The 26870-nt window shown below is 45.6% G+C and overlaps 1 protein-coding gene across 2 annotated transcripts in view; it reads left to right on the top strand.

Annotated features, from left to right (window-relative positions):
- LOC147679044 (ankyrin repeat and SOCS box protein 15-like) overlaps positions 1-26205 on the top strand; it is a 203431-nt gene extending 177226 nt beyond the window's left edge. The window contains exons 8-9 of one of the 2 annotated variants that reach the window (XM_086942785.1): positions 7418-7571; positions 23110-26205. In XM_086942785.1, coding sequence (XP_086798911.1) covers positions 7418-7571; positions 23110-23255 — 300 coding nt within the window. In that variant the 3' untranslated portion in view covers positions 23256-26205. The remainder of the gene's footprint in view (positions 1-7417; positions 7572-23109) is intronic. The other variant, XM_086942786.1, reaches the window with a different exon arrangement.
- Positions 26206-26870: the final 665 nt, after the last annotated feature.

Below are 26870 nucleotides of genomic sequence, written 5' to 3'. Positions count from 1 at the left end.
CCAGCCACTGATAGTGGCAAGGTGGCCCAAAAGTCCATACTGCCTCGTAGCGCGCGAATACAGCGGGCTATATTGCCGTCTAGGAGATCGGAAGGGTCATGGTACACATATACTCCCAGGTACTTGAGGCAGCTAGGTTCCCATCTGATCTCTCTAGCGGTGTCAGGTCTGGACTCCCCTTTTCGAACCGGAAATAGGCAAGTTTTGGCCCAATTCACCTTGAGGCCCGAGATCTCTCCGAATGTCGTGAGGGCCGTATCAGCCCCAACCAGGGCGTTGCTCGAGTCCTCGAGGAAGAGCAGCAGATCATCGGCATAAAGAGAGATGTATTGTTGTCCCGATAAAGTCCCGATAAAGTCTGCAGCCTGCCGAAGTAGGCTCCAGTCCGGATCGATAACGCTAGCGGTTCTACCGCGAGCGCAAAGAGCAGGGGGGATAACGAGCAACCTTGTCTCGTGCCTCGTTCCACTGGGTATTGTTGGGAGACCATCGGGCCCGTTCTCACTCTGGCCGTCGCCGAGGCATATAGTACCATGGTCCATCTGACCAATCCCTCTCCCAGACCAAAGCGCACTAACACTCTACGTAAATATTCCCATTCCAGGCTGTCGAAGGCCTTTTCCAGGTCAATCGAAAGGATTAAGGGGTACGGGGCCTCTGTGTGGGCCAGGCTAGGAGTCCGCCCGATTTATCCCCTTCTGTGAGTGATCTGGTGACATAGGCCTTATAGTCGAAACACCGCAATCGTTTAACCTCCACCGCCACCGCCTCCCTCGCTGCGGAAGTTCGTTCCTGAAGTTCTGGGTGGCCGGGGCGGCGAAGCTCCATCTCGCGGAGCTTCCGGTCTGCGTTGGCCAGGTCATCGAGGATGACTCTTCGCATTCCCACCTTCTTGGCTATGCAATAGCCTCTGACCACCACTTTAAAAGCATCCCACTCTGAGGCCCTCGACCCAGCTGTGCCCTCATTTGTCGTAAAATAGTCAGCAATTTTATCCTCTAGGTCCGCCTTGAAGACTATACCTTCCAATATCTCGGGGCGCAGTTTCCAAGTGGGTACACTAGGGACCCCTGGAAACCATCTGAAATCCACTTACAGGGGGTTGTGGTCAGAGATGGTCCTAGTCAAGTATTCAGACCGCACAGTCGCGGACACTAGTTCCGTCGACCCCAGAAACCCATCTAGTCTCACATGCAGTTCATGCATACCAGAAAAGTATGAGTAATCCCTAGCACAGGGGTGCTGCGCTCGCCAAATGTTTGTCAGCCCCCATTGAGTCTGCCATTCCTTCCTGCCTTTAGCCACCCGTCGGACTGGGGAATCTGGAAGGGGGGGTGTGAACGATCGATGTCAACATCCACCACTGAGTTAAAATCTCCTCCCATCAGGAGGGTCCCCGATAGGAAATGGGCCAAGCCCGATAACGCGGTCAGGAAGGCGAGCTGGTCCATGTTAGGCGCATAAATGCAACAAATATTCAGAGCCCTACCCCCCCCCCCCCCCAATGTGCCAGAAATTGCCACGTATCGTCCCTCCGGATCCACCACAGATTTGGAAACCTGTAGGGACATCCCAGCCCGTATCCAGATCAACACCCCTCTTGCGTAAGCTGAATATGTGGTGTAGTATACCTGCCCTCTCCATCTACTTTGTAGCGCCACCCCTTCCGCTTTAGTAAGATGTGTCTCCTGTAGCAGCGCTATCTGCACCCCTCTACGCACCAGATAAGCGTGAATTTTGTGCTGTCTGGACATGGTGTGAAGGCCTCGCACATTCCAAGTGACGCATTTCAGATTAGTGATCTCAGCCATTGTCCCAAATTGTCTCATCCAGGTTCCCCCAACAATGCTCAGTTATGGATCGTTTAACAGTCAATTCAACACCAATGGCGGCCTCCCCCTCCCCCACCCCCCTCCCCCCCCCCCAAGAACAACAGAACTTCCCCCTGAAACAAACTCCCTTCCACCCACCCCAGAATAGGTCCCAAATAGTGCCATCTAGTTCCCATCCAAACCGTACCCTCAGTAAACCCCCCTTTCCCAACTAACCCTACGGTAGCCACCGCAGGTATGCCTTAAGGGCCGAGTGGGGGTCGGGCGCCAGCAATGGGTCACTGAGTCTCAGGCTACCGAGACTAGACCGAGCTCCAGATCGAGTATCAGGCATAGCAAGCCACCCCAACCCCTCCGGTGATCCGTGGCCCAGCAGCGACTTCCATAGTCCCTTCACCCCCCGCCACATTCCCCCGCCCAAATGGAGTCAGCTCACCCGAGTTCATCCCTGCCCATCTAGCAGGCCCTCTGCCGAGTCCGGAGTAATCACAGGTAAATTCACACTATCAGTTTCCGAATCCTCAGTGTCCGATTGGCCCCCATCTCTGCCGGGTTCCGAATCTTCGACGATGGGTCCGCCCTGGGAGCCAGATAAGTTGGAAACCATTTCCAACACTCCTCGCTGCTCGGCCATAGTCTCTATCTTTGAGGGTTTGCCCGGTTTACCACGGCGGCTCCGAAGTCTTTTGGATCTCCGTTGCTGTCCAGTCTCCGATGTCGCTTGGAAGGAGGAACCGAAGCCATCTTTACCAGCTCTGTACAGTTCAAGCCAATTGCAAACGTCCTCCGGAGATTCAAAGAATTTGGTCGTATCATCAAGGATGATGCGGAGCTTCGCTGGAAAGAGCAGGGAGTACTGTATACCTTCGCTCCGCAGTTCTCGTTTGACCGCTAGGAAAGAGGTCCGCTTACGCTGGGTCTCATAAGTATAGTCAGGGAAAATGTTCACTTGACTGTTCTCCACCTGGTACGGGCCGTTGTGTCTGGCGGCATTGAGGAGAAGATCTCTGTCCCGGAAATGTAATAGTCGCGCCACCACCGGGCGCGGGGAACGGCCTTGTTGAGGAGGTCTGGCCGGTACCCTGTGTGCTCGCTCCAGGGTATAGAAGGAGGAGAGACCTTCCGGTGCCACTACAGTCCGGAGCCAAGTCTCTAGATAGGTCACCATGTCGCCATTTTCAATCTTCTCCGGTAGGCCCACCACACGAATATTGTTTCTTCTGTTACGCCCTTCAGCGTCCTCCGCCCGTCTCTCCAATTCATCGATCCGGGTCAGGGCATCTTTCATCGTAGCGGCCAGGGTCTTTTGCGCTGGTTCTAGGACCTTCACCGAGCTCTCTACCTCTTTGACTCTGTCCGAGAGCTTACCGTGGTCCGCTCTGAGGAGGCCCAAACTCGTTGCAACTTGGGCGATGCCTTGCTGTAGGGCTGATCGTGTATCTGCGATCACCTCTAGGATCCTATCAAATTGCTACTGTAGGTGAGGGCTTCCAGATCTCTCCGGGTCATGTCGATCATCTTTATCTGGAGCCTCCGTGTCCGAGGCGGCTGGAGTGGTCCCTTTAGGTCCCCTTGGTTTCCCCATGGTGGTCGTCCTCTGTAGTAGGAGGCTCGACAGACGACCCGCTAGGAAGGGGCTTCAGCTGCTGATCCTCCGGTGAGCGGCCGTGGTGATACGGGCCTTCTACCGTTCCCAGCGTAGCGGTGCAGGGTTCTTCCACTAACCAGAACTCTCGGGATGAGGCACAGCCGAGTCACCGGAAGCAACTAGGGGGGAAGTAGGGGCGATCACCGCCAGACGACGTAGTCTCGCCGGACCGAGTGAGGCCTCGGTCTTCCGCCACCGATAAAGCCGGGTCTCCGACAGGGCAACCAATTGTTGTATTGTCGCTTGTAATGTTCCTCGGGCCGGATTCACGGCGTCGGGCACCCTCACCGATAGTTACAGGATCTCAGCGGAGTAAAGTCGACCGTCTCGGGCGGCTCGGCGTCTCCAGCCACGCCCTCCGGCCGCTAGGGCCTACTCAACGCCGAAAAATCGACTAGCAATCATCCGGGGAGGTCTTCGGTGTCCGGAAACTCCTGGGTCGTCGGATGGGTTGCCGTCTCTCCGAGAGAGGAGATGTAGAGAAGGCAAGTACAGAGCCGGCGGCCTCTTCCGGGCCGGGGTTCTCGCCAGTTCTATCGAGCCGGACCGGGCGCCATCTTGAGCTCCGCTCCCTCCGCAACTTCGCTTTTCGACAAGATCAGTCGATTTTCGGGTTTCCTCAGGCGCCTCACCAGATCGGCCCCATCTCGATCTTCAATTTGTGGGGATCGGGGCGCCTAAAACCCTCGAGATTCAGGATAAATGCGAGCTCAGTCTCGGAGCCGAGCTCTCAGGCGACCATCGGCGTCCAAGCCACGCCCCCATTCGTGCTACTCTCATGCTAATGACTGAAGGGCGCCAGCTGCGGTACCTGAACCCGCGCACTTGTCAAAGCCCAGCCTGAGCCACCAGGCTCTGCCCTCTACGCACCGTGGCCCGTCCGCCCAACCTCACCCGGGCCCCGAACAGGCTCCAGGTCTACGCGGATGAGCGCTGCTGGCCAGGCATGCAGGGAATAAAGAAATGTATTTACATCTGATTACTCTCCGCACGTTTCCCTGGCTCAAAATTGACTGAATTGCGTGAGCAAAAACCATGCAAGGCTCGAGCATGAACTGCGTCCAATTCCAAATATCTCTCTGAGTTCTCCCAAGGATAGTCTCCTAGCTCCTTACCCACTACAACTCGGCTGAATCACTACAATTTGTCAACACCTACTCACAATGCTGACAATGTCCTGTGCACAACTTCACTGTAGCTCGTTTTCCATCCTTGAACCTCTTCAAGGAAATTCACCGCAGCTCAGGGTTATTCTCATTCTGACCAGTTTCATGTAAACGGACTCAAAAGTCAAAAGTATCGTGTGAGCCAAGAATTTCACCCGCATGGACCGAAAGGCAGTGTTCCGTTACCAAGCCCTGGCGCTCTTATCTCGCGATAATTAAAGCATAAATATGTGTTCATCCCCGCAAACAACAGAATTCATGGTCTGCACTTCAATCTCATGTCCTTTGGTTATGTCCGTCAAACACAAGTTACAACTGATTATTAATTCACTTTGATTTTTTATACAGTGTTACAAGTAATTCGCTCACTGAATGATGGCAGCCATTGTACATGTTCTGGAGAGTGACCATGGTGTAATAATTGTAGCAAGTAGATGTTAAAAAGTAGCAGCAGGGAAATGAGGAATCCTTATGGGAGTTCTCCTTTTACCTAGTGGGATGATGAAAGAAAGTCCCCAACCACTGTCGGCTAAGGGCTGACCACAATAACCCTACACATTCCTCGAGGCTGCTCCAAAGGAGGGTGTGGCAGGGCTGACTGTATAACAGGCAACTTTGAGATGAGAAACGATAGCCTTTGCATTGGGACCCCCGTTCTACTTAAAAACGCACATACGCCCAAATATGCGCTTTAAAAAAATGGACACCATGGACACTCAAAGAGATACATTAATATCAGCCAACCCTCTCTATTCAGTAATATATTTTAACATAAAAGTAAAGAGAAGGTTAGGATAAAAGGCTATTTATAATGCTAAAATCTCGAACTCTTGTAAATGTCCGGTTACGACTTTGGTGCCGTTGCGCCAGCTCTCCGCCGGCACAGCTGCGACAAAACCGCTCAAAGACCACCCGCCTTATTACACATTCAACTTCTGTAAGGCACACAGTCCTTTGCCTTTCCCATGGCGGTGCCTCTAAAACTGGCACCTCAATAGGAATGGCAAAAAAAGTTCCAGCACGGCATGAACGGTGATGTCCATGCTGTGCTAGAAATTTGGGGGAATACAAACAGGGGGGCACATGGTGTGCCCCCCTGAATATATCTCCATGGTGGGGGGCATGGGGGCTCTGAAGGGGCCCCTTTGTTTCTGCATCGCCAGCCTTTTCATGGCAGGGCTCCCACCATGAAATGGCTGGCGGTGCAGGAATATGCTCAGCGGGACTAGCTGCATTTTACATTGTGACACAGCTCCACCACCACCAAGGAATGACTGTTCTGTGGTACATCCGGTGGTCCACCGCTGGTACGACGGTGAGAGCTGTAATCCAGAAGACGGTGGACCTCCACTGCTGTGCCACCATGAGTGCGCCAGTCGGAAGACCGCCACACTCGTAATCAGACTCAAAGAGTTTTGGCTTTAGAAGCCTCTTGAGCATTCTGAAATGGTGAGTAATTCTGTGAAGTATGGAGGATTCTTGGTATGCAGCACCTTGGGAACAATGGAGGTCTTTGAGAATTGGTGCCATGTATTGATATATTTTAGCTCTATGTATCAGACTTGGTGTGGAGTGGAAAATAACTTTGAGTGGGTTGATATTAAATTACTACACGTTAGGGCCCTATTTAGAGCTTGGACTATGGGATGATCCATCTCAAAAGTGGCGTATATCCCATCCGTCATATTACAAGTGTCATAGGTTAAAATGCACTTGAAATACAGTTGATAGGACAACCAGCACTTTTGTGATGGAGTATTCAATCCGCCAAACTCTAAAATAGGTCCTTGGTCCTATTCTTTGTCTTTGGCTTAGTGGCAAAGCTGCTGCTAGACAATTATGTGAGCATCTCTAGGGAGGAGCTTTGGGTCTGCCCATATGTTGGGAGCCTGGAGTACATGGTTTTAATCGGCAGAATTTGTGCCCTTCCACAAAAAAGTGCTTGCCCTCCACATAGCTGTGATCATTTTGTTTATTTTCCAAGCTGCCTAAGCTTGAACTTGCAGGGACACACACACACACATACAACATTGGAATGCTTTTAAAGTGTCTTAGATAACTCAATAATTTATGCTGTTTTTCTCTGGCAGCAACACTGATTGGACAGTCACATGGTGTTTTAGGTGGCTTGATAGTGCAACTGTCACCTGACCTTTTAACCTCCATATTATTCTACAGTTCTTTACTTCCACCCATGTTACTTACTTGTAATGCTTCTCATTACCTTACAACATTCCTTTGAAGACAGACCTATTGGTATTGCCAATGCTTGTTTTATAGGTTGCCTATGGTGCACAAGGGCATTTGTAGCCCTCTGGAAAAGTAGTGCAGATTTCTCCTAACACACATTATTTTACTTTTAGAGTTATCAGTGACAATGTTAATAAAATAGTGTTCCTGAACTTCCATTTAAGACTAAGTAATTATTTGCTGGTGGAAATGGTTTTAATAGGACCTAATCAATATACATGTTTTTCTTACTTAAGAACCCTTAGTACTTTAAAAGCCTGTAGGTTTTTTTGGTATCAAGGTGTGTTAAAATGTTGGCAAGTATTTTAATAGGGGGTGGGTGAAGTTAATTGGAAAGTACATTTGGATCAACTAGACGGTATAATATATCATGTTGAGGAATTATGGTAATTATTTCAAAGTCAAATTAGTTAAATGGTCGCAACATTTCTGAATAATTCTGATAAACTTGCATCTTAACACTATCTGCTCTGACCCTTCTGTAGAATATATTTCAATGTAAACTTTGATTTTTGTTTCAGTTCTGTGAATATATCACGGCCTCCTGGGCGAGTCATTTAGTCGGAAAAGTGGTTCGGATTTTGCTGGATTATGTGGGCACCGTGGCCATTTGCTCAACGTTGAAATATGCATTAGAAACGGAATACGAGTGGCCACAAATATGCCAAATATTAGGTAATTTTGCCCAGTGATGGCAATTTTTATGATTTGTATATATTGGCAGTAGGGTTTGGGTGTAGTTTATCAGCAAATCATATTACACCAGAAGTGACAGGAGGCCACGCCCTTGTCTATCCTGCCAGTGCCCCCCTCTCCAATGGTTTATTCCTGAAGACTGGTATGTTTGGCTCAGTGTGGGTGTTTTGGGTGGATGTATATTGATATTTGTGTATTTGCTTTTTTCAGATCTGTGTGTGTGTGTCTGTGTTTTTGTGTATGGATGTTTGTGTATAAAAATGTTTGTGTGTTTACAAATATGTATGTATGTATTTACTGTGTTTTGGGACAGGATTATCCCCGGCATGGTAAACTGGTGTGCACCTCTTCCCTAAGTCACCCAACTGCATGTGAAATTGGTAACTTGACATTTTGTTGGTCCAGATGACACGATAATCCAACATAGGTCTCATCTCCAGGTCTTGAGTTGTTGACATGAAGCAGTGGTGGCAATATACAGTTTTTCTAAGGATTGATAATACAGACCATTCCTTTAAAGTAAGTTCCCGATGGCCCCATTCATGTAACTTTCGGCTAAGATGTAACACTCAGACACTTGCACTGACATCTTGTGTGCATGTGGAAGAATGTGTAAAGGCTATATGCTTACCCGTAATCTGGGTATTTTGCTGTCCTATGTAAGGGTGACCATTTCTGGAAGTCATAATGTCGTTACACACTGGAATACGTGGTAGGAAAATGCCCCTTTCTCAAGAAGAAAAAGCCAAATGTGTAAAAAAAACTAGTTATTTTTCACATGTTTGGATAGAACCAGTTGTCAGTAATCCAGACAAGGAAGATCCGAGCGGAAAGTGTCAGGGTCAGTAAGTGGCAGAAGTAATGAAACAAGAAAAAGTAATGCAGATTTTTTGCGATGCACTAACTAACCAGACTAAGGCCTTTAAATAAAAGAACAATTAAAGCAAATGACATCAAACACCACATGATAAACAAGCATTTGCAATTCAATAGGTCTCGCATTTGCGAGCGTTAAAGCTAATGCATTGTAAATGACAATGCCTTTTATTTCTTTTTTGATAATTAACACATAAATAAAAGGCATTGTCATTTACAATGCCAATAACGCAAACTCTTGTAAATGCAAGACCCATTTCATTTCAAATAACCGGCCACCATTGTCCCGGGCTGCTTGAAAAGTGAAAACGCGCATGGCGCGCTGAATGTTGCAGGACAGCATGTCGTGCCTGTAGTAGGAGAAACTCATTAAGAAGTAGTGCTTACAGACTAAATAAGGCATACCATTTTGCAACAGAAGTAAAAGGGCCAGTCCTCATGGGAGGTTACAAATTAAGAGAAGGCGGTACTAAGGAGGGACTAACAAGCCTATTAGCGAATCAGAAGCCAGCATTTATCAAGGACATTGACACAAGCCAATGACAAATATAGGTGGAGAGTGGGCGGGGCTTCTAGTCTATACTTGGAAACAGCATGCCTCGCAGAGAAGCGCATGCTCTGCTTAGGCTCGACCGAAAAACAGAGCCCTGCACCTTGCCCCGCCCTTTTGCCGGCCTCCAACTCCACCTGGGTCCACTGCTCCGTTGAGTACCTGCACTCATATTTTTCCATTTAAATGTCTGTAACTGTCCCAGGCCTTAATGTATCCTCAGGATCGAACCAATTCACTATGTGGTCCACCTCTCGACAGTCCAAGTCTGGATATGAATACACACAGACTAAAGGATGGTCAAGCGGGGAAAGGGAATGATGGCGACAGCGGGGAGGGAGACCTGTGAATACAAAAGAACAAATGACCACCTAAGCCTTTCCAATACCTCCCTACTCCCATCCTGCTTAAATGAACCCATACTTCCACTAACCTGTAAGGAAAGAAAAGGTTGCCAGCTAACAGGGGTTCTGAGCATGTAATCACAATTCCTCCCACCATATGCTGGAAAATGCAAAAAGGTATAAGAGTCTAACAATCCTGTATACCTATCTAACCTCTCTGCATTGGAACATGTATCTTCTAATTCTACATACAACACCTACACTGATATAGTGGGAGGAGGGCTTCTAGCTCAGAAGGAACACTTGCCTTGTATCACCCCTGTGGAGGTAAAAGCAGAAGGAGCACAAGCAGTGAGTCATGTAAGAGACAAATGTTAGATAAGCACATTCAGAAGTACCATCGGCAAAACAGAGGACTGTGGAGGGAGGGTTTTTGGCTTTATGGCTTAGGGTTAATAGTAGTATACGGTAGTGTTTTAGGGGTTAGGGCTTTTAGGGCTTTGGGCGGATATGGTAGTGTTTTAGGCTTTAGGGTTAGGGCTTAGGGATAAGAGGCGTATATGGTAGTGTTTTAAACCTTAGCGTTAGGGCTTGGGGTTAAGGGTCGTATATGATAGTTTTAGGCTTTAGGGGGTCGTAGTGTGTTTAATACATTGCTTACAGTGTAGTTTAGGCCTTAGGGTCAGGGGAATGCGCAAAGGGGTAAAAATCGCGATTTTGAACCATGCAGGGTGTTTCTATGCGGTGTGAATGTTTTGCATGCTTTTCAATTGAAATGCGACGTGATTGGGTGCGTTGCGATTACTTACGATGTAAAGGAACATGCGATGTAAAAACGGCGATGTGAGGGCATACGATGTTAACGTTTGCGATGTGCCATCCTACATCCATCCAGTCAACCAAGAAGCTGCCGATGTGACGGCATGTGTTGACAGTATGGTTAGCAACAAGGCTCCATGAGGTGGTGAAAGAATGGTTTCTGGGACCTGCAGGATCATGTTTGGATTGCCCCTGGTTTAACATGACCTAAGATGGGATTATGGGCTACAGCTGCCGCGGACAGTGGAAGTATACTGACTGCATTTGTGTAGCTGGAGGATGGAGATCGAGACACTGAAGTGAGGGAGAGTGGTCACAGGGCTACCTTTTGAACTTCAGTGAGGACATTTTAGCAATGGGCTGATTAGTTCTTTCTGAGCACAGCCATGTTTAAGATGGTAGGGTGAGAAGTGGGTCTGCTGGTCCAATGTGAGGAAGTTTCTAGGCTTTCCCTTTTATCTTTCCCTGCTTAGTTCTTCAGGAAGGCGTGTGACAGCCAGGTGCAGATACCTAATTTCATTCTACTTTTGTTTTTTGATTCTCCTGGTTGAATGCTGGTGAATTGATTTGTTAGAAACGTAGTGTTTCAGTGTCCGTGACCTGATCATGTGACCCAGCTACACACGCCATTGTCTGTGATGTCACTGTAGAATATTGATGCTGTTTTGATTTTTTTTCTTTGGCAAGTAAGTACCTGCAATGGTGCTTAAAGGAGCCATCCATTGAGGAGAACACAATTCTCTTTACACAATCCTTCATCTCTAAAAATCATCAGCAATAAGCCTTCTAGCATAATCCTTAATTTGATGGTATTTGCTTAAGTTTTGAGATTTTTTGTGACATCATTTATTAGCGGACTCCTTTAACCTCATAGCTGCTATTAAACATTCCTCCCCAGTGCTGCGCTGTCCATTGGAACTAGTGCTGAATGGACGTCCAATGGTCGTGCGCAGCACTGGGGAGGTAGTGCTGCCGTCGGCCAATGCACCGAGGCAGCACTTAAGGGGTTAAGACCTTAATATATGGCAGCTGAAGAAAAGTACAGTTTTCGACAGAAAATGTAAATAGTGGTGTTCAGCTGAATAAAACAGAAACGTGTCCAGCCTTCCTTACTTGTGGCAATGGTTTTTGACCACACCACAATGACTTGGATATATGAGTGAGAAATGCCTGCGCTCATTTGTGCTTCTTACACTTATGGCAGCATGGAGACACTAATAGATATAAATTATAGTTAAGTCATTTTAACACTTAGATCAGAAACTCAACTCAGAGCAGGCCTTGAATTCCTTCCTGTTCACTATTAAGTGGAAATGGTTTCAGGCTGAAGGCCTACACTGTTAATACCTAGGTTAAAAACTCTGAGAGTCAACAGTAGAGGAAGATGAGTTGGTTTGACGACTCTCTCAAACTCGGGTATGGATGCAGGACACCTGTCTTCGACTTACAAGCTTTCAGGGAGTGTATTGCTCATGGTTTAGAAGAGGAGAGCCTTACATAGATCACATGATTGTCTGTCTACACAGGCAGTAGTAAACCATTGCCCTCTCCAGACTAGATCACTACAGTTTACTATTATTCAAGGACTATCAAAAACATTAAACAAGTTACAACAGATGCAGACCTGGGTAGCACGCCTAATTTTCCATGCAAACATGAATGGCCAGGTCGCTGCTCTCTTAAAAGAGCTTCATAGGTTCCCTGTTCCCTTCTAATACACAGCAGCATTTGCAACTCTACTTCTAACACACAAGATTTTGGAGATCTGGTCCACTATGCAATCAATCTTGGAACAACCACCATAACCGGAACAGGCAATTAAGATCAGACAGTGCCTTCATGGCCACTCTTCTAGCTTAAAAAAACAGATTTGAAGGTTAATCTCTGAGTCACAGGGGCTCCTCTCTGGAGCTCTTTGCCTAGTAGCATGAGATACACTTCAAGTCCCATACAGTTCAAGAACTATTATTTTCAAGAAAAACTTTAACTGCTATGCTCCCTTCGTAGCTCAACAGTGTTAAGTGTCTTTGTAGCTAACATTATCAGCACACAGAAATAGGGCGTTTAGTCAGTCCTCGTCAGCTATTGCTTTTCTGATGTGTCTTTCATAGTTTGCATCAACCCACAGGAGTATTGTGCAGTTAACGCGTTTTGAAGTAGTGACTTTTAAAAAGAAACCTTGCTCCCATCTGAGGCAAAGATTATTACAGATTTTTGAGCTATACAGCTCTGCTCCTTTTTGAAAGCCAGAGAAGTACTGGGTGACGGGCAAGCTGGCTTCTGACAGATTGCTGTACCAAGATCACAAAGCTGACTGTGGTGGGTGATCTCTACATGGCGGCAGAGTACCGTCAACCAAGTATCCTGATTTTATTAAATCTACCAGCGGCATTTGATACCATCAACCATGAGATCCATATAAGCCACCTGCCTTCCACAGGCATACAGGACAAGGTCTTAGACTGGGTATATCCTTTTTCAGTGGTAAAATGTATCCTCTTGCTGAGTTCCCAAGGTTCAGCACTGTCCCCTTAACTCTTTATACTGAACCCGAAACTTCTAGTTGCTATCATATGCCCTTTTGGGTCCAAAATGTACTCTTAAGTGGATGACACTCAATTAGTTTTTAGATTTAGCACTGATTCCAATATATTCCCCTCTCTGTAAGGTTGTTCTTTAGCAGTGCAGAATTGGGTTAGACTTGCTATTTCTCTGCTTAAAACTGATAGAGAGAAAATTGAAATTCTCGTCACTGGTGGCAATACCAACATCTGGCAGTCTTCCTTCTGGGCTGCAGATTTTAGCAGCTAAAGAAATTAAGGGTCTTATTTACAAGGCTTTGCGAAGCCTTGTAATCATGGGCCAGCACACAGCACCACCGGAGCGTCAAAATAAGTGACGCTCCGGTGGCTCTAGGGGCTTGTAAATATGGCCCTAAGTATCACACTTGATGCTCCCCTCTCCTCCAGATGAATAATACATTTTTCCCTGTCATCTCGTGCTGCATGATGCCTGTGTATTCCACACAGCCTCCAACTTGGACCAATAACTTTATGTACCTGCACTGGCTCATGACTGCAATGCTGTAATAGTCCTATCCACGCATAAGTGTTTCACTGGTGAATCGGCTGCATACTATTTGAAACGAGGGAGACAAACTGGTAACATGGGCCTCCTGTTCGAGTCATGCCAAGCCCACCCTACATTGGCTTCCTGTTCATTAACCTAGTTGTTCTGCATAGTCCATCATTCTCTTTATGGTAACACCCTTGAATGGAACTCTAGCAGAATAACAAAACATTTCCCCACGAGAAGCCTCAGTTCAGCTGCCTCCAGTTCTCATTTATATAAAATAATAGTTACATTAAAAAAACAAAAGGAGTGATGCTGATCAAAACTGCACTTCTTTCTACTAGGTGACTCTTGTTTCAGTAATTCATTCTTGAAATATTATACTCGTTCTTCAGGGGACTATTGTACATTTACCCATAATGCTTTGCACCACCTAGCTGTGATGATTTGCATGTTAAATTACACAGACTCACCACAGTGTGAGAAGGTTCCCGTTTCACAAGGTGATTTTTTGGGTGAAATGTTACAAATGTAAAAATGATTTCAAATGCCTTGAATGAGTTCAGCATGCGTAATTAAATGTGCTTTTAGGTGCCTTGATTTAGTCCATTAAGTTGTAAGTATAGGGAATAATACAAATTACACGCTTCTGCTGAAATTAGAAGGAATTATATGAATTGTGATACTGAACCTCCTTTGCTAACTTTAGAGGTTCTTCTAGTAATATTCAGAGGTAGTGCAGTCTTGCCACCGGCACCAGAGACCACCCGGCACAATTTCTTCTCAATTCAGAGGGCACGCAGACAACTAACTGTAGTAGGCAACCCTTTCCGCTCATTTTAGGGGGCTCTCCAGTAATGACCGGAGTTTTCTGCCCATTTCAGAAGGATATTTAATATTGCCTCGTGGCACCACAGCCTTGTGCAGCTGGCAGCATAAGGATGATGGAAAGGATAATGAAGTCACTGTTAGGGTCAGATAGGGAGGCTTGTAAAATCATCAGCGTAATCCCTATGGGACTCATTAAAAGGTCTTCCTTATAACCCGAGGTAACTCGACAAACCCCGGTTCCTGATACCAAGGCTATAGACAGCTCCAGGGAGCAGAGTAACCGAGGATTACAAGTGGGGCCTTTATAAATGGGAAATGACCTGGGTAAATATTACTTCTGACCACAGTTCCTCAGTACTTCCTCATTTTCCCATGGCATTTCACCCCACGAGTGCAACTGCTAAAATCAGCCAAAATCTCTTGGCGAAACGCACAGATCTGTGTTTTTACTATAAATCTCCGAATCCTGTTTCCAGCCCCAACCAAAATTCCAATAAATGATAGGACAGCATCTTCATCAAACAGTAATATTGGAATTTTCCGTTTCCAAAGTCTGTAAATGTCTAGGTTTATTCCTTCCCTCCCTCCAGCGCTGAGCCCACACAACACCACTCCTCAGAGAGCTCCTCTGCCTCCCCAGCCAAAAGGGCTGCCAGTTCAAACTTCTCACACATGCGTTCAAATCGCAACACAACATGGGACCTGCATACCTCAATCACTGGATTCCCTTACACCGACCCACTTGACAACTTCACTCATCATCACTCTCACTTCCACACACACACACACCCGCATCTACAGACACAGAACGGGAGGTCGGCCAAGCCACCAAATCCTGGAGCGACCTCCCTTAACACACCAGGGCTTTCTCTCACGTCTAGAATTCTTCAAGAAGCTGAAGACCTGGCGTAGCAATTAGTCTTCTTGGGGTATCATCGAGACTGCCTATACTCAGGCCCAGCCTCACCACATGCCTACTCTCACCTACTCGGTGCCTGGTTACCCTCATAGGTGACAAGCAGCGCTCTATAAATCCACCTTCCATTCCATTCTATTCCAGGTAGGCATCACCACTGTTCAAGCAAACAGTAAAAGTAAGGGAGTTTAAAACGCACCCTTAGCACACGCCTGCCATAACTTGGAATACGCTTGGCAGGGTCTAAGTAATAGTCTGTCGATATCAGCCTTACAGAGCTTCCATTACGATACAACCAGGTATCATTTTTTCTGGAAAAGTAAGTTTTTGGAATATGCTCACAGGGCTCTTTAGTACCTATCCAGGTCTGCAGTGACAGAGATCTTATATCGCACTACGTAATGACCAGTAATTGTCCATGACCGATACAGGACCCAAATTAAAAACCATCACTATGGCTATTAGGTGTGGGGAAGGGTCAAACACATTCTTCATGTGGGACACTAGAAAGATTTCAGGATATAACGGTGACAGTGCAGACTTGTGAAGGTCTGTTTCAGAAAAGGTGAGATTTCACGGAACAATGGTGTCTTTGGAAGACGAGGACGTGTGGCGAGGAAAAGTCTTACCCACTTTACCTGTGGGAAAATTGAAAGTCTTGAAGACCTGATGGGTCCTCTGCAGCCCAGTAATTCTTGGATAGCGCCAGACCATTCAGTGTGATATTATGTATCTGATTTGTGTAACAATTCACGTCACCATCAGGGTCTCTCAAAATGGCTAGGGGAGACATGAAGGATGAAAAAGATGAATAGAGAAGAAAGGTGGAAACAAGAAATTGAAACTTAGGAAGGAGTCTTAATGATGGATTGGTCTTCGGTAAATCGCTTGGAGCTGATATACCTATAGTCATCTCTTGTTTATAAATAAGGATTTGTATGGACTGACATTAAATTCAGGCTGGCATATATATTTTCCATGCTGTCTGGACAAGGCTGAAATTATCTGTTCGAGGCATATGGGCTGCAGAGTGGTCATTATGAATAGATCGCCATCTGGTGTTGGGCTCGGATGATTGCACTTTGTTTTCCTCTTGGAGAGTCTTTTGTATCTTGGTGACTCCTCCTTTGGTTGCTAGTGCGCATGGGCATCGGCTCCATCCTTAGATTGTTTTTTTCCGCCATCGGGTTCGGATGAGGATTGAGACGCTCCAGATCTACTTCGAAAAGAAGTGACTTATCGGCGCGTATTCCCTTTCCAATTCGACGGTATTGTTATCGAACGCGATTTCATTTCCATTCCGGCGCGTTTCGACTCCAACATCGAAGGAAAAACTTTGATCTACATCGACGAACAGGAGGCCTTTCTCGACGTAGTCAAGCCCGGAGTCCATGGAAAGGACTCCATTCAAGAAATGTCCAACGTGTGGTGCTAAGTTCCCACACAAGGACCTACACGAGGTGTGCAACCTCTGCCTATCGCCTGAACACGAATCCAGGGACTGCGAAGCCTGCACAGCATTCTCCTCCAAGTCGACGATTAGAAATCGTCGAGCTCGAAGACGCAAGGTTTCCAGAATGCAGTCGGAGGCGATCCCGGAGCTGTTCGGAGACCAGCAACTTGATGAAGAAGAGGATTATGAGGATCAGTCGGGGTCGGAAGGGGACGAGTCGGATGTCGAAGAACTCAACGTGCAACAAACCGTGAGTGACGACGTCCCCTTACCAAACAAACGACCCCGTGCGGTAACGACCCCGCCTTCGAGCCCGGTCAAACCGCAGAAAAAAGTTTCCGACGCCCCGCCTTCGGGCCCGGCACCGAAACTGAAACCGAAACACTCGGTCTCCCACCATGTCGGATCCGAGAAGAGGTCGACATCGACGCCGAAGCTCCATGCAAGGGAAAGCTCGGCATCGAAACATTCCATGTCGAAACAGAAACATGATTCGACGTCGAAGACTCACTCGATACCGAAGAAATCGGAATCGAGCAAACACTCGGTGCCGCAAACACCGAACATTGACGATCGAAAACAAAGGCACCTTTCGGAACCGAAGGCTTCGGTACCGACACAGGAGCAGAACACAGATCCCAAACAAAAGATTTTGTTTATCGATCCACAAACGGGCAAAGTAGTGACGAAGAAGAGGAAGAATGAACAGATAGAAGACAAATCTCTTCCTTCAAAAAAGAGAACACTGGGGACAAATACAACTCCTCCTACTTCTCCTCGACCTAAAGTCACACCCTCTTCTCCTATTCCTCACACTATGCCAAATATTCCTGCACCTTCTACACCAAGACCATCTACACCTCAGTCTGATGTAGACAGTAATACAGGGGAGGGAGAACCTCAAGGGGATGATGACACTATCCCAGATGAGGATGATCCATGGGAAAATTATAACGCAGGGTCAGATGATGACAACGACCCAGAGTTATATCCCTCAAAGCTTTCACCACCTGATGATAACACAGGGTTTGTACAGCTCATTAATAGGGCAGCAAAATATCATAAGGTAGATCTACATACAGAACCTCAAATAGAGGACTTCCTATTAGAGACACTACCTAATGCACAAAGAACATCAGGTACTCTATCTATGCTGAAGGGTCTTCTCAGTCACACAGAAGAAATATTCAAAGACCCAGTGAGGGCTAGGGTGTTAAACCCAAGAATTGATAAAAAATATAAGGCGGCTCCAAAGGATCCAATATTTATCAAAGGGCAGGTACCTCTGGACTCGCTTGTAGTTTCAAACGCTCGTAAAAGAGCGAACTCATTATCTACAGGAGAGGCCCCTCCACCTGATAAGGAGTCAAAATTAATAGATGCATCAGGCAAGAGAGTAGCATCACAAGCGGCAAATAGCTGGCGTATAGCCAATACACAGGCGCTACTTGCACGTTATGACAGGGCACATTATGATGAATTAGAAAAACTCATCACACATCTCCCCAAAGAACATCAGAAGAGGGCAGATCAGCTAATACAGGAAGGAAAGATAATAACTAACACTTCCATTAAGTGCGCCCTAGACGCAGCAGACACTGCAGCAAGATCCATCAACACCAGTGTCATGTTAAGGAGACATGCATGGCTTAGAATCTCAGGGTTCAAACAAGAAGTACAAACATCCTTATTGAACCAACCTTTTGATCAGAAAACACTTTTTGGCTCAAGCACAGATGAGACCTTAGAAAAAATGAAGAAAGATACAGAAACGGCTAAGTCAATGGGAGCATTGCAACAGCCAACACAAAGGGGTTCCTTTCGTAGATCCACCTATAGAGGAGGCTCAAAAAATACAGGAACAAATCAGCAATGCACCTCTTTCACACCTACGTCACCCAAAGGTAATTCAAGAGGTAGTTACAGAGGTAACAACAACAAGGGTAGAGGCCGCGGAAATAATAACAACCGCAACCCCTCAACCCCAAAACAGTGACTTAATACAACTTCCCCCAGACCACATAACACCGGTCGGGGGACGTCTATCACAGTTCCTACCTGTCTGGGAAAACATCACATCAGACAAGTGGGTGAGACAAATTATCCAACATGGTTATTGCCTAGAACTCACAGCTACCCCACCAAACATCCCCCCCCCAAACAGCGTCCAATGAGTCAAGATCATCTGACATTGTTCAAAGAAGAAGTACTAGCACTGCTACAAAAGCATGCAATAGAGAAGGTTCCAAAACATCAACAAGGGTCAGAAGTATACTCCCTATACTTCCTAATCCCCAAAAAAGATGGGTCCCTAAGACCAATCTTAGACCTCAGACCTCTCAATGCATACATAAATTCGGAACATTTCCACATGGTCACGCTCCAACAAGTACTCCCTTTACTGAAGAAAGGGGACTTTCTTTCTACACTGGATCTAAAAGACGCTTACTTTCATATCCCAATTCACAAAGCCCACAGGAAATACCTAAGGTTTGTAGTGGAAGGACAACATTATCAATTCAAAGTCCTTCCGTTCGGGGTCACAACGGCACCAAGAGTGTTCACAAAATGCCTAGCTGTGGTGGCAGCACACCTAAGAAGACAACAAATACATGTCTTCCCCTACTTGGACGATTGGTTAATAAAGGCCAAGTCACAGGAAGAATGTCTTCACAACACACAGAAGACGATTCAATTGCTGCATCACCTAGGGTTTACGGTGAACTACAAAAAATCACACCTGCAACCAAACAAAATTCAGCAATACCTGGGGGCTACTATAGACACAGAAAGAGCCATAGCATACCCCAATCCAGTCAGGATACAAACAATGGTCGGGTTAATACAAAGATTTCAACCACAACACTCACTACCAGCACGAGTGTTTATGCAGCTGTTAGGCATGATGTCCTCCTGCATACTGCTAATACCACATGCCAGACTACAAATGGGTCCACTACAGGAGTGTCTAGCGACACAGTGGAATCAGGCTCAAGGTCAGATTACAGATCTGGTGTTGGTAGACGACCGTACGCATCGCTCTCTGAAGTGGTGGAACACAACAAACATTTCCAAGGGACGGTCGTTCCTAGAACCGATTCCACAAGTGATACTAACAGCGGACGCATCGCTCTCCGGATGGGGAGCGCATATGGACAAATACACAGTGCAGGGGAAGTGGAGTGTGCAGCAAAAGAAACTGCACATCAACTACTTGGAACTATTAGCAGTATTTCTAGCACTAAAAGCTTTCCAAATGCAAATAACGAACAAGGCAGTCCTGATCAGAACAGACAACATGACTGCAATGTATTATATTCAAAAACAGGGGGGACACACTCTCTCCAACTATCCAAACTAGCACAGGACATTTGGAGATGGGCCATTCCTCAAAACATAGATCTGTTTGCCAATCATCAGAACGCAAAATGCCAAAACTTCACATCCAGGTACCCACACCACCGGTCCCAGGGCAATGCACTATGGATAAATTGGTCCAACAGATTTGCTTACGCTTTTCCCCCTCTCCCACTAATTCTGTTAGTGGTTCGGAAACTGCAGCAGCACTCAATGACAATGATACTAGTGGCACCCACGTGGGCAAGACAGCCGTGGTTCACCACGCTACTACAACTCTCACAGGTGCCACATCAAAAGCTAAAATTATTACCCATGCACCTTACACAGAACCATGTAGAAATAATGCACCCAGATCCCAAACAATTGAACCTAGCGATCTGGCTCCTGAGGTCATAGAGTTTGGATATTTAGATTTACCACCAGAATGTATGGAAATCATTAAACTAGCAAGACGTCCTACCACCAGAGCATGCTATGCAGCAAAGTGGAAGAGGTTTGCTATACACTGTAACAGTAAGCACATCAACCCTCTGGACGCATCCACTAAACAGATCATTTGCTATTTACTACACTTGCAGCAATGTAACTTAGCATATACCTCTATCAGGGTTCATCTCGCAGCTATAGCGGCGTACCTGCAAAACAGGCAACATCTTTCCCTGTTTAAAGTACCAGCAATTAAAGCTTTCATGGAGGGACTCAAGAGTCATTCCACCAAGACGACCACCTTCCCCAGTCTGGAATCTCAACATAGTACTTACCAGACTAATGGGACCACCATTTGAACCTATGCATAGGTGTGAAATACAATTCCTTACATGGAAGGTGGCCTTCCTCATAGCTATCACGTCACTTAGAATAGTAAGTGAGTTACTAGCTTTTACGATTCAAGAACCATTCATGCAGTTACACCAAAACAAAGTGGTTCTTAGAACAAACCCAAATTTCTTACCAAAAGTAATTTCTGCATTCCAAATCAATCAGTCAGTGGAATTACCGGTCTTCTTTCCGAAACCACAGACAGTAGCAGAAAGGGCCCTACATACATTGGATGTCAGAAGGGCAATATTGTACTATATAGAAAGAACACAAACTTTCAGAAAGACAAAACAGCTATTTGTTGCGTTTTCTCCTACACATAAGGGCAATCCCATCTCTAAAGCGGGCATTGCCAGATGGATTGTAAAATGTATTCAAATATGCCACTTAAAAGCAAAGAGAACATTAACTGTTCCTCCCAGAGCTCACTCTACACGTAAACTAGGAGCATCTATGGCATTCTTGGGAAACATTCCACTAGATGACATATGCAAAGCAGCTACCTGGGTTACACCGCACACCTTCACAAAGCACTATTGTGTAGATGTGCACACAACACAACAAGCTAGAGTGGGACAAGCTGTACTAAAGACTTTATTTCAAACAGTTGCAACAGACACGGGTGACCACCGCTAGGGAGAGAACTGCTGTATAGTTTATTCATAATGTACCATCTGCAGCCCATATGCCTCGAACGGAATATGCTACTTACCAGTATGCATCTGTTCTTGGCATAGAGGGCTGCAGAGTGGTACATGCCCTCCCAGCCTCCCCGGAAACCTGTGTCTGTTCCAACATTATCTTATTTAGATACACTTACATGGGCATTCCTATCTGTATTCTATCATACTACTCCATCTAACCCTACTATGGCAAAACAATCTAAGGATGGAGCCGATGCCCATGCGCACTACCAACCAAAGGAGGAGTCACCAAGATACAAAAGACTCTCCAAGAGAAAAACAAAGTGCAATCATCCGAGCCCAACACCAGATGGCGATCTATTCATAATGTACCACTCTGCAGCCCTCTATGCCAAGAACAGATGCATACTGGTAAGTAGCATATTCCTTCACACAGATGTTGAGTAGAGGCTGTGTTTTGAAGAGATCAAGCATCAACACCCAAGTTTATCAATGAACCATAGACAAGATGAGGCAGTCAATCAAGAACTTGAAAGCGCATGCAGTAAGCAAGAGAGTCCTGGAAATGTTGGATGTGGGTCAATATGCATGCCGGTTGTTTGGTCTGCATCTATAAAGACAAATAAAAGTGTTACTACTAGGTGATGCAAATCAGAGTATTCTTTAACACTCCCCTAAAACATCTCCTTACCAGTTATGATAAAGGAATTAGCTGTCAAAGTTGCAGCAGAACTGGCTGAATAAATATCCAACTGTAGTAGATCCAGTTAAAACAATGCAGAGTGGTTAAGGAGCAGGTGGGAGGTGGGAACATGGCTCTCACTGGGAATTGAATCACACTGGCTATAGGTAACTAAGTGAAGTCTTACACAGGGAATAGATTATTAAGTTTTGCTCAGAGAACATGTAAGAATGTCTTCCACTGGACAAAGATCACAGGTGCCCTACTGCTGCTCACAGCATAAGGTTTACTCTTGCACTTGATTTGCCGAACAATACCACAGCATGGTGATAGTCTTTGTTGCACTTGGGTTGGATAGTGGGAATAGTTGTATGCATAAACAGAGAACTAATCCACAATGGTAATCTAAGGTTCAGTTATGCAACCAGTCTACAGTGAGTTTTGTGGAAAAACACAGCGCCGTTGACCAGTCATATACAAGTAAACTAAATGAGGAGCTGTCACAGTGAGCTACTTGATAGAATAACCATTGTGAAGTACTGTCTCCTAACAAACAAGTGTTTTCATACTGAAGGATGGTAAAAATGCCCCAGTTGTGATTTTGTACTTCTATGCCTCCTTGTAAATAATGACCCTTCTGTTCTGAGAATTCTCATGTTGGTCGACTCTCTGCCAGCTAAGAAGAATTTTTGCCACACAACCATGGGTCCACATAGTCTTACATGGGTGTATGTGATAAAGTGCATAGAGTGATATACACAATATTTCGTGCATCACTTGTGCCCATGCCACTCCCACCCATGGACACAAAGAGGTGGTGCCACACATGGCACTCATGGCGCGCCTTAAAAAATTATAAGCCTGACTTTGTGTCTGAGAATGTCCTTTGGTACTTTGTCAAATTATTGAACCTGTCCATACATGTGTCGGAGAGGTCCACAATGTGAATGAGATAATAAGTCAGTATGAGAAAGTAAGAAAATACAGATATATAACATGCAATCCATTTCACCTATGCATGCAGTGGCCTTTGAAGTATTGATTTAAATTCCTTAGTCTCGTCTCATGACCCATGCAAATTTGAACCCCTGATTCAGTTTTACTTGGTGTCACCATTTGTATGATATTTTACCTCTTTTTTTTTTCTTTAGAGAACCCCCGGACATTGCAGCATTTGTGCCGGCTGAAGATACGCAGACTCATAGGTCTTAGTAGGCTCCAGCGACCTATTTTAATGGAGAAGCTACCACTACCTCCAGTTCTTAAAGGCTATATATTGTACAAAGAGTATGATTAATATGGAAGGGGTCTTGAATTTTATTGAAACAATGTATTCACATTTTATCCAATTGACCGCACTCCTCAGTTAAATCTGTCGGAGTGAGGTCAAGGGGTTCAAAAGTGCAATTAAAGTCTCCCGCCACTAATACAGGAGCATTATCTGAGAATTGGGACAGAGCGTGGTCTAAAATGCGGATCATGTTGGTGTCCTCGGAGCACCGAACCACCCTGTTATATACATTAAAAATCCTAATTTTCCAACCACTGTAAAGAATCAGCTGAAATGCTAATATATCTTGCGATTCAGCATGGAAGAGCTTGAATTTGGACCCTAGTGCAGTTTTGACCCAGACTGCTAAGCCTCCTGAGGGTCTACCCAGTTCTTTCCTAGTGGCATTAATGCCATAGGCAGAAACAACACGTTTGTGTGGAGTATACAAACTCCAGGTTTCCTGAAATAAAATCACGCCATGGGAGTCCACGAAGGAACACCCTTCTGTGTCCGACAGTAACTTGGAAATCCCTACCGCATTCCAGGCAAGAAACTTTAGAGAATGATCAGCGGATTTCCCCCCCCTTCTGCAATACCACGGGAGATGGCAGCCGTGCACCTACTTGTGTCAGTGGCGGTTGACTCGCAATAGGCCTCAAGTGTGGATGCCAGACTGGGGACTGTGGGGCTTCTGTTAGAGGCGGGTTTAGTGATGGTCCTAGAGGCCCAATAATGGTGGTGTCTGTGGTCATGTGGAAAGTCCTGCTAGGGCGGTTCTGGGGAACACGAGGTCTGGTCTTGCTGGTGGTCTGTATCTAATGGAAATGAGGGAATTCACAGGGGGGATTGTGCAGGAGTCACCCAACAGTAATCTTGTAACCATATCCTTATGAAAGAAACTGATTTCGATCGTATCCCATGGTGACCCTGGGTCGGGTGGACCTAAACCAGAGAATGACCTTGTTTTTGAGTGAGTCCTGTGAGTGAGTCCTGATCTTCGTATTCAACCGTCAAGAGTTTGGAAACCTCTGTGAGGTAAACCACAGCTTTATTACCCTGTTCAATGGATCTGGTGAAGACACCATCCCTCACTGCCCCCTTTCCCAATACCATCCCGTGATCTAGCTTAGAGGTGCACCCTTCAACCAGTATGACCTCGCCTCTATCTATGATCTTACGCCCACCCCTACCTTGGCCAGCACCTCGCGGATTTCCTATAGTTGAATTAAATGTATCACTGAAGTGGTGATCCCTAGTGTAGTCGGGGGGGGGGTGGGTGAGTAAGCCTGGTTATGGCAATATTATGTGATGGTCTGGCATTACCGCACCTATGGGGTCCCGGGCACCTACCTTCAACTCCCTTTATAGCCGTAGACGGGAGAGCTATCGGAGTCTCTTGTGAAGCCACCTTCCCACAATGTATCCTCCCTGTTAAACTAATAACCTCCACTCTAAGTGCGACAAACTCGTCTCTCAATGACTCGATTAGTGATTTCAGTGCCTGTATCTTGCTTGCGGGATTTTACAATTTTCATCAGGGTCAACTATCCCAACCCCTAGCGTCATAGCTTCCTCATTTGCAAGAACATCAAATCTATTATGACACTCAACTTGTGTGACATACAGTGCGACAGGAGAGTCCCTTGACCCATTACTTGATATGGAGGCGGCTGGACTGGGCTCCTGGTCAAGGGATCTTTTGACCAGGCCCTTACTCCGCCCTTTAGTATGTTTTTCTAAACATCTGTGGAATTAGCTTTGCAGGTTGTTTTGCTGGTGGCGGTTCGGGGGAGATGGTAATTAAGGCTCCAAGATTATTGTTAGGGTTTGTGGGATTACCTGGCCAGGAGGAAGGGCAGGGTGAGCCAGAATGGGCTAATTCATGACATTCTGTCAGATTTGACTCCATTATGTCCATTGTCTCATGGCAAATAGCTCCAGAGGACCTTTTTGGGGCGATCCATACCCTGAGCCCTGTCCTGGCCTTTTCTTTTACCCATCTATCAGAGACCCCTCAGTACCTCTATTTAGCCCAAAGGCCCTAGAAAGTGCTGTTTGAGAGGAACACACAACCACCCTCACACTACCCACACACGGATGCTTAATGTCCCAATACTAAGTTTAAATTGTCACTGGGAGATGCAGAGGCACACATTAACAGTAAAAAATGAGGCCAAGACCAAGTTACGGTACCTTCTCCAGCAAGGGGCATCAAACATTCTGCGACATCTGTTGTAGAGGGAGAGTTAGTTGACAGAGAACAGCTTAAAACAGCAGCGAAAGTGGGTGGCACACAGCCTCTCCCTGGCACTGACGGAGATGCAGATCTTGGAGATATCTGCATGTTAAAACACAATTCCACTTTGTATAGTTGTTTTTCCTAAGACATGATGGACCACACAGACACTCAATGCACATATTACCACAGTCTACCTTTTGTGATTATTTTCGTTCTTTTCCATCGTCCATTGATTTTCTCAATGTCTGGACATGAGATATCTCCAAGATATAGTGGACATAAACATTTGGGATATAAAAGACACATAGAATATGGCGGCCGAAAATAATTGTGTTTTGACATCAAAATGGCCTAGTCCATCAGGTATAGACTTAATGAGACTTAATGTTAGGTTACTGTCTTTAGTCTTATTTTTCTTAGACCGTATATGCTTGTCCTTATGACTCCCTCGAAGTGGCATAACTCTCTGACCCTGAACTAGATACTGCCATTAAACTCAAGACGTCATGTATGTATGCTTACTAGTACTTGTAATGTTAGATCTGCTTTACATGCTGTACATACGGTATGTGAATTGTCCTTACTCTGAGTGTTTTGCTTTTGTAACTGTATATCCTGTATATCTTGTATTGTGCCACATCACTACACTTTTCTTATTTGAATAAGGAGTCACCAATGTATGTATGTTCATTCTTTGCATTTTATTTATTTATTTTTTCTTGCTAATTTACTTTATTTTCCTTACTCAATAAAAATTATTTGAACACAAAAAAAATGGCCTAGTCCTTCTATGACGCTGTGATGGGAATTGCCAGTAAGAGCACGTTAATTTTGAAATGTTTTCTTTTTTTAGCGCAATCATTGAGAAAGGCATTATAGCCGAAACGTGTATTAGCGCTACTATTAAAGAATGGAGAATATACCCTGTGAGTGCCTAGTGTTTTGCACATGAGTATGATATATATCAAATGACGCGGCACTCTGGAGTCAAGTCTGGATAATTTTATTCAGCAACACTCAACCAACACATTTCAGCCCTCTCACGGCTAGTGAGTCCTTTTTCTAATACACCATATCTACCCGAATGGCCTTGATATGGCATTATGGGATCTGTAGTGTATGACAACTTATATTTACATTATTTACAAAAAAGGACATACTACTGTTACGAGTTTTCACAGTGGAGGATTCCACTTATTTGCATTGTACCATGATATAGTATCATGCGACATAACAAAAATAATAAAAAATATATTAAAGTGCAATTGTGTGCCTTTGAGAACTCTTCCTAATTGTTCCCACTCACTATTGTCTGTATGTATAGTACATTTACTGTCACGCAGCAAGTAGTTAAGATGCAAGCAGTCTCATGGTGTCAACTTACACCCATCTCAGTGTAT

The sequence above is a fragment of the Lissotriton vulgaris genome, chromosome 11 (genome assembly GCF_964263255.1).
Source record: "Lissotriton vulgaris chromosome 11, aLisVul1.2, whole genome shotgun sequence".
NCBI lineage: Eukaryota > Metazoa > Chordata > Amphibia > Caudata > Salamandridae > Lissotriton > Lissotriton vulgaris.
The sequence above is the reverse complement of the archived record's forward strand: the minus strand, read 5'-3'. Positions and strand labels throughout refer to the sequence as shown.